This window comes from Neovison vison, chromosome 6 (assembly GCF_020171115.1).
Source record: "Neovison vison isolate M4711 chromosome 6, ASM_NN_V1, whole genome shotgun sequence".
In the NCBI taxonomy this organism is placed as follows: domain Eukaryota; kingdom Metazoa; phylum Chordata; class Mammalia; order Carnivora; family Mustelidae; genus Neogale; species Neogale vison.
The window spans coordinates 49,502,704-49,516,575 of NC_058096.1; the positions used below are offsets into that span (position 1 = coordinate 49,502,704).

The following is a 13,872-nucleotide window of genomic DNA, read 5'->3' on the forward strand; positions in this document are numbered from 1 at the left end:
AATAGCCAATGCTTCAAAGAAGAAATCACAAAAGAAGTTAGAAAATACTTAAGAGATGAATGAAAACAAAACAACATACAAAAGAAATCTGCAAAACAGGGGCGCCTGGGTGGCTCAGTTGGTTAAGCATCTGCCTTTGGCTCAGGTCATGATCCTAGGGGTCCTGGCATTGAGCCCCGCATCCAGTTTCTTGCTCAGCAGGAAGCCTGCCTCTCCCTCTGCCACTCCCCCTGCTTGTGCTCTCTCACTCTCTCTTTGTCAAATAAATAAATAAAATCTGAGTGAAATAAGTCAAGCAGAGAGAGTCAATTATCATATGGTTTCACTTATTTGTGGAGCATAACAAATAACATGGAGAACATGGGGAGATGGAGAGGAGCAGGGAGTTGAGGGAAATTGGAAGGGGAGATGAACCATGAGAGACTATGGACTCTGAAAAACAACCTGAGGGTTTTGAAGGGGTGGGGGGTGGGAAGTTGGGGGAACCAGGTGGTGGGTATTAGGGAGGGCACGTATTGTATGGAGCACAGGGTGTGGTGCAAAAACAATGAATACTGTTCCGCTGAAAATAAATTTTAAAAAATTCACAAAACACAACAAAAGCACTAGTAATATGAGGTATTTTTTAGCTATAAATTCTTACCTTATAAAAAAATAAAGACCTCAAATCAACTACCAAAGTTTACAATTTAAGGAACTAGAAGAAAAGAAGAAAAAAATAAATTCAAAGCTAACAGAAAAAAGAAATCATAAAGAGCAGAGCAAATGACATACAGAAGAAAAAAGAAAAGGTTAATGAACCTAGTAGTTGGTTCTTTAAAAAAATCAACAAACATGGCAAACTTTAGTAAAATGAGTGAAGAAAAAAAGCAAGATGATGCAAATTACTAAAATCAAAAATTAAAGTGGGGACATTGCTAATGATTCCACAAAAATACAAAGGATTATTATTGAGTACTACGAACTGTATGTCAACAAATTGGATAATGTAGATGAAATGTACAAATACCTAAAAATAGAAAACCTAGACTGAATCACAAAGAAAAAGAAAATCTGACTTGACCTAAAATTAGTAAGAAGATTGAATCAGTGAGCCTCCCAACAAAAAAAAGCCCTAGCCCTGATGGTTTCACTGGTAAATTCCAAAATTTTATGAGTAAAGGCAATCATTCTAAACTTTTCCCAAAAATGGAAGCTAAAAGAACAATTCTAACTTATTCTATGAGGACAGCATTACCCTGATACTGAAGCCAGACAAAGACACCACAAGGAAAGAAAACTAAAGACCTTATGAACATTGACTCAAAATTCCTCAAAAAATAATAACAAACCAAATTCAGTAGCAAATTAAAAACATTATACACCATGGCCAAGTGGGATTTACTCCTGTAATGCAAGAATGGTTCAACATACAGAAATTTATCAGTATAAAGACCACAGTAAGAAAATGAATAGAAAAAAGACAAATGATCATCCCAACTAATACAAAAAATTTTGGCAAAGTTCAGTATCTTTTCATGATGAAAACACTCAACCAGGGCTGGAAGGAAACTACTTCAACATAATAAAGGCCATACATGAAAAATCCAAGCAAACATCATACTTAGTGGTGAAAGACTAAAATCTTTTACTGTAAGATCAGGAACAAGAAAATGATGCCCATTTTTGCTATTTCTACTCAACACAGTACATAGCCAATGAGACCAAAAAAGAAAGAATAAAGGCACCAAAACCGAAAAGGATTAAGTAAAAAGACTTCTATTTTTTCTTCTATTTTTTCAGTCCTTTTTAGAGATGGTATCATCTTATTCATAGAAAACCCGAAGAATTCCACAAGAAGACTGTTACATAAATGAACCAAATAAGGTGGCAGGATACAAACTCAACACAAAAATCAGCTGCATACCTATACATTTAACAATGAAAAATCTGAAAGGAAATGTAAACAATTCCATTTATAATAGCATCAAAAAGAAGAAGCTTTAGGAATTAACTTAACCAAGGAGGTAAAAGACACATAAAATGAAAACTACAAAACACGGCTAGAAGAAATTAAAGACATGAATAAATGTAATCACATTACATGCTCATGAATAGGAAAGCTAAATGTTAAGATATAAATACTACTCAAAGCAATCTATAGGTTCAATGCAACTGTATCAAAAAATTTTAAAAAAAAACCTATCCCAAAACTCTTATGGAACTTTAGGGACTCCATAGCCAAAACAATCTTGAAAAAGAAAAACAAAGCTGGAGAACTTACACTTCTTGATTTCAAAACTTAATATAAAGTTACAGTAATCAAAACAGTGTGGCATTGGCATAAGAAACATACAGATCAATAGAACAGAATAGAGAACTGAGAAATAAACTCTATATAGCAAATGTTTTTAATTTTTTTTAAACAGACTCCACACTTATCATGGAGCCCAATGTGCAGCTTGAACTCACAACACTGAGATCAAGACCTGAGCTGAAATCAAGAGTCAAATGTTTAACTGACTGAGCCATACAGGTACCCCTATATAGTAAATGTTTTTTAGCGAGAGTGCCAAGACCATTCAATGGGGGAAAGGACAGCATTTTCAAAAATGGTGCTGGGAAAACTGGATATAAACATGCCAAAGAACGAAGTTGGACTTCTACTCAACTCCATATACAAACATCAACACAAAATGGATTAAAGAACTAAATGCAAGAGCTAAAATTATAAAACTCATATAAGAAAACATATGGGAAAATCTTCATGACCATGGCAATGAATTTGACACCAATTTCTTTAATATAACACTAAAAGCACAGGAAACACAAAACAAACTACTTTATGAAGATTAAGGATTTTAAGCATCTCAAAAAATATGAACAAAAGTAGGAAGGCAACCCACAAAATGGGATAAAATATTTGTAAGTCATGTATTTAATAAGGCATTAATATTCTGAATATAGAGACAAACTAAAACTCAACAGCAACAAAAAACCTGCCCAAGTCAGCAAAAAACTGGAATAAACATTTCTCCAAAGAAGATATACAAATGCTTAATAAGCACATGGAGAGATATTTAACATCACTAATTATTTGGGAAACACAAATCAAAAACACAACCACCTATTAATTCACACCATTAGGATGGCTATTATGAAAAAATTAAAAGCATTGATGAAGATGCAGAAAAAGTGGAACCCTTGCATACAACTAGTGGCAATGTAAAATGGTGCATCTGCTATGGAAAAGAGCACAGTGAATAAAAAATAAAAACAAAAAACAGAATTACCACAAGATCCAGCAATTCTACTTTGGGGTATCTATCCCAGTTTCAAAGAACTGAAAACAGGGTTTTAACAATATATTTGTATACCCACATTCACAGTGGCATTATTCACAATAGTAAAAATGTGGAAGCAACATAAGTGTCCACTGACAGATTAATGGCTAAGCAAAACTGTGTGCTGTGTGTGTGTGTGTGTGTGTGTGGAGAGAGAGAGAGAGAGAGAGAGAGAGAGGGCATACACACACACACAATATAATTTTAACCAGCTGGGATCGAGTCCCGCATCGGACTCTCTGCTCAGCAGGGAGCCTGCTTCATCCTCTCTCTCTCTCTGCCTGCCTCTCTGCCTACTTGTGATCTCTCTCTGTCAAATAAATAAATAAAATCTTTTTAAAAAATAAATAAATAAATAAATTCTGACATGTTGCAATATAAATGAACTTGGGGACATTGTGCCAAGTAAAATAAGCTAACCACAAATAAATAATCAATGATTCCACTTACATGAGGCACTTTAAAGTACTCAAATCCATACGAAGTAGAATGGTGGTTACTAGGGTCTGAAGGATAAGGGAGAAATTGGTAGTCACCGTTTAATGAGTATACAGTTTAAGTAGTACAAGATGAAGAGTTGTAGAGATGGATGGCATTGATGTTAGTACAACATTATAAATGTATTTAAAACCACTAAACTACAAGAAAATAATTAAAAAAGCAAGCTATGAATGGCATATTAAAAATTAATAATAAATAAACACGAGAAAATATTTAATAAAAAAAATAAATAAAACCACTAAACTGGGGTGCCTGGGTGGCTCAGTGGGTTAAGCCTCTGCCTTTGGTTCAGGTCATGGTCTCGGGGTCCTGGGATTGAGCCCGGCATTGGGCTCTCTGCTTGGCGGGGAGCCTGCTTCCTCCTCTCTCTCTGCCTGCCTTTCTGCCTACTTGTGATCTCTGTCTGTCAAATAAATAAATAAAATCCTTAAAAATAATTTTAAAAAAACCCACTAAACTACACATTTAAAAATGGTTAAGATGGGGGGGTGTCTGGGTGATACAGTCACTTAAGTAGCCAACTGTTGGTTTCAGCTCAGGTCATGACCTCAGAGTTGTAAGTTGAGCACCCTTTGCTCAGCAGGGAACCTGCTTCTCCCTCTGCCTGCTGCTTCCCCTGCTTGTGTACTCACTGACTCTCTGATAGGTAAATGAATAGATAGATAGACAGATAGATGGATAGATAAATATCTTTTTGAAAAATAATAGTAAGATGAGCCCCGCACCAGGCTCCATTTTGAGCACAGATCTGCTTAAGACGCTCTCCCTCTGCTCCTCCCCACCATGTGCTCTTTCTTTTTCTGTCTCTCAAATAAAAAATTCTTTTTATTAATGGTTAAGATGGTAAATTTTGTGTTTTGTGAATTTTACAATAAAAAAAGCAGTATCTGTCAAAAATTATAAAAACTTATACTTAAAATTGACACATACTCTTCTAGTAAATGATATACCAATAAAGTTTATCTTTAAAAAAAAAAGAAATAGAAAACCAGAATAGTTCTATAATCAGAAGCTGCACACACACAAAAAAAGGCAACACAAAATAACGAGGAAGGACTGAATTTTTAAGAAGCAATAAAGAATGAGGAAAAGGAAATTGACAGATTGCCAGTTTATTTCCTCAAGAAAAGAAATCACTGGTCCCAAAAGAAGCTCAATTCCTCTTGCACATTAAAATTGTTTTTTGGGGTTGAATTGTGCCCCAGAAAAAAAGACAGTCTAAACTCCTAACCCCAGTATCTCAGAATGTTACTTTACTTGGAAATATTGTCTTTACAGGGGTAATGAAGTTAAAATGACATCAACAAGTTAGGCCATAATACATTATGATTGGAGTCCTTATAAAACCTGCAAAGTAGGGATGCCTGGATGGCTCGGTCAGTTAAGCACCTGCCTTTGGCTCAGGTCATGATCCCAGGGTTCTGGGATTGAGTCCCTCAGTAGGCTCCTTGCTCAGCAAAGAGCCTGCAGCTCCCTTTGCCTGCCACTCCTGCTGCTTCAACTCTCCCACACACTCTCTCTCACTCTCTCTCTCTGGCAAATAAATAAATAAATAAAATCTTTAAAGCAAAAAAACCACTGGAAATTGAACACAGAAACAGAAATACACAAAGGAAAGACAACATGAAGACACCTGGAGAGAATATGTAAACAAAAAAGATTGCAGTGATGCATCCAAAACACAAGGAATGCCTGAAGAAGAGAGGAGAGAGACAAGAACAGGTTCTCCCTGATGCCTTCACTAGATCAGCGCTCTGTGCTCGCTTCAGCAGCACATACACAAGACCAGTGCTCTAACCCCTGAGCTATGGAGCCTCCGAGATAGCTTTAGAGGAAGCATGGCCCTACTGACATTTTCACATGAATTGTGAGTGGATTAAACAATCTAGTCAAAAGGCAGAAACTGCCAGAATAGATGAAAAGTCAAGACCTGCCACGTTGTTTCCCTTAAAAATTCTTATGTTAAAAACCTAAACCCCCAAAGTGATAGTATTGGAGGGGGCCCTTTTGGAAGTGATTAGATCATGAGAGTGCAATCCTATAAATAGCACTCTTATAAAGGAGGCCTAAGAGAGACCCTTTCCACCCTTTGAGGATACAATGAAAAGATGGCTATTTGCACAAAGCAAGAAGCCCTCATATACAATGAAGCTTCTAGGGCTTTGATAGTGATCTTCCCTGCCACTAGAACTATGAAAAACAAATATTTGTTGTTTATAAGCCTCCCAGTCTATGGTACTTTGCTATATAGCAGCTCAAATTGCCAGGACAAGATCCAACTAAATGCTCTCAATGAGACAATTTGGATTGAAAGAAATAGGTTCAAAGTGAAAAGGTGAAAAAAGGTACACCATGCAAACACCAATCTTAAGACAAATGGAGTATATCAATATCAGACACAATAGACCTTAAAACAAACAAAAATAGAGATAATGTGGGACATTTCATTGATAAAAGGGTTAATTCATCAGAAAGATACATCAATTACAAATATCCATACACTTAATAACAGGACAACAAAATACATTAAACAAAAACTGATAAAACAAAAGAGAGAAATTCAACAGTAATGGTTCGATACTTCAAAACATTTGAGAATTTTTAGAAATACTAGAATGAACATCATCAAGGATAACAGGAGCCTTGAATAACAGTATCAACTAATTCAACCTAACAGACTGCTACAGAACACTCCACCAAACAGGAAAAGAATACATATTCTTCTGAAATACACAAAATATTCTGCAAAAAGACTCAAGACCATACGTGATGCCATAAAATAAAGCTCAGTAAATTCACAAGAAAGGTGGGCCGCCTGAGTAACTCAGTTGGTTAGGTGTCTATCTTCGGCTTCGGTCATGATCCTGGAGTCCCGGTATCAAGTTCCATGTCAAGCTCCCTGTTCAGCAGGGAGTCTGCTTCTCCCTCTGTGCCTCCCCCTGCTCATACTCTCTCTCTCTCTCTCACTTGCTAATAAATAAATGAAATATTTTTTTTTTAATTTGCAAGAAAGGAAATTATACAAAGTGTTCTCAGACCCCAGTGAAATTCAATTAAAAACTAACAACAGACAAGTCAGTCACGGTAACATACTATAGAGCTCAGTGACTATAGTTAATAACACTGTATTGTATATTTGAAAATGTCTAAGGGAGTGGGAGTAAATCTCAAAAGTTCTCATCACAAGAAAAAAAAAATGTTAAACTGTACACGCAGAAGGACCAACTAGACTTACTGTGGTGATCATTTCTCAATATATACAAATACTGGATCATTACATTGTATACCTGAAAATAATATAATGTTGTGTCAATTATATCTCAATAAAAAATTAACAGAAGAAAATCTCTGAAATTTAAAAATATGCAGAAATTAAATTATATACACTTTCATAACAAATGGGTCCAAAAAATCTTACCTATCAGAAAATACTTTCAAGATTAATGAAAAGAACATCACAACATACCAAAATTTATGAGATATAACTAGCTAATATAGCTCAGGGGAAATTTAAAACTATAAACGTCTATGTTAGAAAAGGAGACAAACCTCAAATCAATAACCTTACCATACACGTTAAAATTTAGAAAAAGAAGTACAAACTATTTCCAAAATAAGAACAAGGGAAAAAAAGATTATAGTAGAAATAAATAAAATACAGAAAACCAATAAGAAGAATTGATGAAATCTAAAGTTGGTTCACTGAAAAGACCAACAGCATTAACAAATCTTTAGGAAGACTGAACAGAAAAAGAGAAAGAAGACGCAAATTAGTAAATCAGTAATGGAAAAGAGATCATCAACTATATTACAGTAAGTAAAAAGATTATGAGAGAATATTTTGAATGAGCATACGCCAATAAATTAGACAACTTATAAACGTACAAATTCCTAGAAAGGCACAGCTACCAAAACTGACATTAAAAAAAAGAATATCTGGGGACGCCTGGGTGGCTCAGTTGGTTGGACGACTGCCTTCGGCTCAGGTCATGATCCCGGAGTCCTGGGATCGAGTCCTGCATCAGGCTCCTAGCTCCACGGGGAGTCTGCTACTCCCTCTGACCTTCTCCTCGCTCATGCTCTCTCTCACTGTCTCTCTCTCAAATAAATAAATAAAATCTTTTAAAAAATAAATAAATAAATAAAAATTTAAAAAAGAATATCTGAATAGAGCTACAACAAATAAAAATTTATAGTTGTAATGTGAAAACTTCATACAAACACACACACATGCAAAATGGTAATGACCAGATGGCTCATTGAGGCATTTGATCAAACAGTCAAAGAAAAACTGGCTCAGACAAAAGAGATTGTGACTATTGACTATTCATCTCACAATCTGAGTTCAAGCCCCACGTTGGGTGTAGAGATTCCTTAAAAATACAATCTTAGGGACACCTGGGTGGCTTGGTCAGTTGAGTATCTGCCTTCAGCCCAAGTCATCATCCTGGAGTCCTAGGATAGAGTCCCACATCCAGCTCCTTGCTCAGCAGGGAGCCTGCTTCACCCTCTGCCTGCTGCTCCCCCTGCCTGTGTTCGCTCGAGCTCTCTCTCTCTCTCTCTGACAAATAAGTAAAACTGTTAATAAAAAAATAAAATTAAAAAAATACAATCTTAAAAACAAAACATTTAAAGAAAAATTAATATTGACCCTCCAAAACTTCTTCCAGAGAAACAAAAGGAAGAGAGAACACTTCCAACTCATTATTTAAGGCCTGTATTAACCTGATTCCAAAGCCAGACAGAGAGAACTTAAGAAAACAGCAATTAGGGGCAGCTGGGTGGCTTAGTGGGTTAGGCCTCTGCCTCCAGCTCAGGTCATGATCTCAGGGTCCTAAGATCAAACCCTGCATATGGCTCTCTGCTCAGCAGGGAGCCTGATTCCCTCTCTCGCTGCCTTCCTCCCTGCCTACTTGTGATCTCTCTCTCTGTCAAATAAATAAATAAAATCTTAAAAAAAAAGAAAACAGCAGTTAAATTTCTCTTCTTAATGAAAATGTAAATATATTCAACAAAATCCTAACAAACTGAATCCAGCAACATATGAATTGGATAATAAATTAGGATCAGGTGGGATTTGTCCCAAGAATCAAAGTTAGTTTAAGATTTTAAAATAAAGTTATGTTATTATGTTATTAATACATTATGTCAATAAAGGATACAAATTATGTAATATGAATGCAGAAAAGGCATTTGACAAAATCCAACACACATTCATGATAAAAAGCCTCCAACAAATTAGTAATAGAAAGGAACTTCCTCATCATGAAAATGGGTAGGTATTAGTCTATCTGGGTTACTATAACAAAATATTATAAAGTGGGTGGCTTATAAACAACATTCATTTCTCATGGCTCTGGAGGCTAAGTTCAAGATTAGGGTGCCAGCCAGCATGGTCAGGCTCTGGTAAAAGCCCTCTTCTAGACTGCAGATTGCTAACTTCTCACTGTGTCTTCACATGATGGAAGAAACGAGGAAGCTCTGTGAGGTCTCTTATTTAGGCAGGAATCCCATTCATGAGTGCTCCACCCTCATGAGTTAAACAACCTCCTAAGGACCCCATCTCCAAATGCCATCACACTGGGCATTAGAATATCTTTTTTTTTTAATTGTTTTATGTTAGTCACCATACAGTACATCATTAGTTTTTGATGTAGTGTTCCATGATTCCTTGTTTGTGTGTAACACCCAGTGCTTCATGCAATCCATGCCCTCCTTAATACCTACCATCAGGCTCATCCAACCCCCCACTTCCTCCCTTCTAAAACCCTCTGTTTGTTTCCCAGGGTCCATAGTCTCTCATGATTCATTTCCCACTCCAATTTCTCCCCCTTTGTTTTTCCCTTCTCCTAATGTCTTCCATGCTATTCCTTATGTTCCACAAATATGTGAAACCATATGATAACTGACTTTCTCTGTTTGACTTATTTCACTTAGCATAATCTCCTGCAGTCCCATCCATGTTGATCCAATAGCTGGGAATGTCAACATAAACATTTTGAGGGGACACAGACACTCAAACGACAGCAAAGCATCTAAGAAAAACCTGGCTGACATGATACTAATGGTAAATAATGGTAATGATAATGGTAAAATACTAACTTTTTGCTCTGAGAGTGGGGGAAAAAAGAAAGATGTCCATTCTCACTACTTCTATTCCACATTGTACTAGATGTTCTAGCCAGGACAATTAAGCAAAGAAAGAATATTAAAGGCCTCCAATTGGAAATAAAGAAGTAAAACTGCCTTTATGAACAAAACTCCAAACAATCTACTAAAAACTTCTAGAATTAGTAAGACACAGTCACAGCATATTATAAATCAGTTCCTATACACTAACAATGAACAGTGTGAAAATAAAATTTAAAAAAAATTCTAGTCACAACAGCATCAAGAAGAAAATAAATAACCAAACACTGTAGAAAGAAATTAAAAAGCATCTAAATAAATGGGAAGATATTCATGTCCATGAATCAGAGGACTTTTAAATATTAAGTCAAATATGGCCAAAATCCCCAAATTAGTCTACAGATTCAACACATCCTCTATCAAAATTCTTGCTGGCTTTTTTGTTAAAAGTGGCAATCTGATTCTAAAATTCAACTAGAAATACAAGGAACCCAAAACAACCAAAACAATCTTGAAAAATGTAATAAAGTTGGAAGTCTCTCACTTCCAGATTTCCAAACTCAATGCCAAGTTGTAGTAATCGAGACATAGTGGTACTGGCAAAAAAACAGATACATAAGTCAATGGAATATAATTCCAAATCCAGAAATAAATCTTTATATTTATAGTCAATTGATTTTAAACAAAAGTACCCAAAAAATTGGTACCTATTCAACCAATGGTACTGGGACAACTGCATATTCACAAACAAAAATATAAATTTGGATGCCTATCTCGTATCATATCCAAAAACTAACTCCAAATGGATAAAAGACCTAAATCTAATAGGTAGAATCTTAAAACTCTTAGAAGAAAACCCAAGATTAAATCACTATAACCTCAGATTAGGAAACAGTTTCCTAAGACAACAAAAGCACAGCAACAAAAGAAAAATATATAAATGAGAGTTTTTTGAAATGAAAAAATTTCTGTGCTTCAAAAGACACTATCAACATCAAGAAAGTGAAACACTGAGTGGGAGAAAATGTTTGCAAATCATGTATCTGATAAAGACTTGTAGGGACGCCTGGGTGGCTCAGTCGATTAAGCAGGTGCATTGGGCTCAGGACCGTGATCCCAAGGTCCTCAGATTGAATCCCGCATCAGGTTCCTTGCTCAGTGGAAAGACTGCTTCTCCCTCTGCCTCTGCCTGCCACTCTGCCTGCTGTGCTCGCTCTCTCTCTGACAAATAAATAAAATCTTAAAAAAAAAAGACCTGTATACAGACTATAAAAATAATTCTTACAACTCAACAAAAATGGAAACAACACAATTTTAAAATGGTAAAGGATCTAAATAGACTACTCTCCAAAAAAGATAAAAAATGACCAACAACCACATAAAAAAATAACATCATTAGGAAATACAAATCAAAACTACAATGAGGTACCATTTCACACCCACAGGGACATCTATGGGAGGAAGGAAGGGAGGAAGGGAGAGAGAAAGGGAGAGAATTAACTATTGGTAAGGATATGGAATCACCAATATGTTTTTCATTTCCTACAGACAATTAACTTGAAAAGGGAGAATAAGATTAAGTACCTCAGAAAGTCCTCTGACATAAATTTAAGAACTCCAAGACTAATGTCTTCTAATTCATGTGATCTCCCAGTAACTGTAATTTTTACTTTACTACTCATTTTTTCATTCATTCACTATTCTAAATAAGAAAATTCAACGCTCTTTTGCACAATAACAGCTTTTTAATCATTAACAGATGTCCAATCCTAAAGTGCTCTAAATTTCCTTTAACTGTAATACAATACCCCAAATATTTAATTCTAGTATAACCATAATTCACTAACAATATGACTAGTCAGAGGATTGCTAAGTTGAGCATCCTTCTTACTGCAGACCACAAATGATGAATCAAGCATTACAATCAGTCTATATTTAACTCTTGTTTTATCAGCTAAAGTTTATCAAGATGTTCCAAATGCACAAAAACAAGGAGTTAAAATGACATAGAATTACAGAAAGTCCAAGCTTGAAGAGAAACAGAACTGAATCTTGAATTCAGTCTTTGTATTTCAAAAGAATGGTAATTGAGACCCAAAGAGGTTAGATGAATCACCCATGGTCACACTATTTATACACAATATAAGTCCATCTTATGTCATACACACATTATCTTACCTTTCTGGTGATGTTTTAGAAGTGACAGGACGTCCACGGACACCTTTTCTACTTTTATGGTCTAGAGATAGGACCTTATTTCTTAGGCTTCTTTTCCACTGGGGGGGAAAAAATGGAATTTAATACTAAGTATGACAATATTACAATTACAAGGCACTTAAATTTGCTTTTATTTAGAAATTCAAGATAAACAGCCAAATAGGGCACAAAAGAAAAAAAGTGCAATCCACAAAACCCCCTGGCTCTTTTGCTAGTACAGAAATATAAGTCCACCAAAAAAATAGAAGGAGGATATTTTAAAATGTCAAAGTAAGTTTAGTTAGGAAATGCAACATTTTGAGGCTCCAAAGTTTACATAATCGTATGATTTTGTAAGACAAAAGGAAATAAAAATTATTATATACCAAGTTAAATGGGGTCTGTGATTTTGAAGTTGCATTTATAACAACTGGAAGGGATTACAACTGGTTCCCTATGAATTGCTAAATGGAAAATTTTAGGAAAGAGTCACACATCTTATTAAGAGGGTTTTAGATTTAATCTGACTAAACCCAAAAATTAAAATTATTTAATACAAAAGAATATGAATCTAGACAAGTAAATTATTTATCTTCTCTGCATTAGTTTCCTTCTCTCCATTAGTTCCCTTATCATTAAAATGGACATAATAGTCGCTATCTCACAAGGACAGAAGATGACTACATATGTATTAAGTTTAAAACACTGTTTTCCTTAAAGAGATTTGTACACCTGTGCTTATAGCAGCACTATTCACAAAAGTTAAAAGGTAGAAGTGATTCAAGTATCCCATCAGTAAAAAAAAAAAAAAAAAAAAAAAAAAAAATGGATACAATGAAATACTGTTCAGTCTTTTTTTTATTCAGTCTTAAAAAGTTAACTTTCACACATGCCACAACATGGATAACCCTTGATGACTGTCGGAGAACAAAAAATATATATATTGGTCTCTGCCCCATTTCCTGACATAGAGCTCCTAAAACCCTTACAATTTCCTGGATTGATAGGAGGATCTTTTGTTATAATATTTGATCCTTGATCCCCATTCCTAACACAGGCCTCCTGAAACCATTGTAATTTCTTGGGTGATAGGAGTGTCTTTTGTACTAGAGGTTGTTCGGGGCACCTGGGTGGCTCAGTGGGCTGGGGCCTCTGCCTTAGGCTCAGGTCATGTTCCCGGGGTCCTGGGATCGAGCCCCGAGTCAGGCCCTCTGCTCAGCGGGGACCTGCTTCCTCCTCTCTCTCTCTCTGCCTGCCTCTCTGCCTACCTGTGATCTGTCAAATAAATAAAATAACGAAATCTTGCCATTTGCGACAACATGGATGGAACTAGAGCGTATCATGCTTAGCGAAATAAATCAAGCGGAGAAAGACAACTATCATATGATCTCCCTGATATGAGGGAGTGGTGATGCAACATGGGGGCTTAAGTGGGTAGGAGAAGAATCCATGAAACAAGATGGGATAGGGAGGGAGAGAAACCATAAGTGACTCTTAATCTCACAAAACAAACTGTGGGTTGCTGGGGGGAGGGGGGTTGGGAGAAGGGGGGTAGGGTTATGGACATTGGGGAGGGTATGTGCTTTTGGGTGAATTGGAAGGGGAGATGAACCATGAGAGACTATGGACTCTGAAAAACAATCTGAGGGGTTTGAAGTGGCGGGGGGGGTGGGAAGTTGGGGTACCAGGTGGTGGGTATTATAGAGGGCACAGCTTGCATGGA

At 36.1% G+C, this 13,872-nt stretch overlaps 1 protein-coding gene across 4 annotated transcripts in view; it reads right to left on the reverse strand.

Moving 5' to 3' along the window:
- SENP7 (SUMO specific peptidase 7) overlaps positions 1 to 13,872 on the reverse strand; it is a 163,121-nt gene that overhangs the window by 99,071 nt on the left and 50,178 nt on the right. For all 4 annotated transcript variants that reach the window (XM_044251267.1, XM_044251266.1, XM_044251265.1 and 1 more), the window contains exon 4: positions 12,132 to 12,229. In XM_044251267.1, coding sequence (XP_044107202.1) covers positions 12,132 to 12,229 — 98 coding nt within the window. The remainder of the gene's footprint in view (positions 1 to 12,131; positions 12,230 to 13,872) is intronic.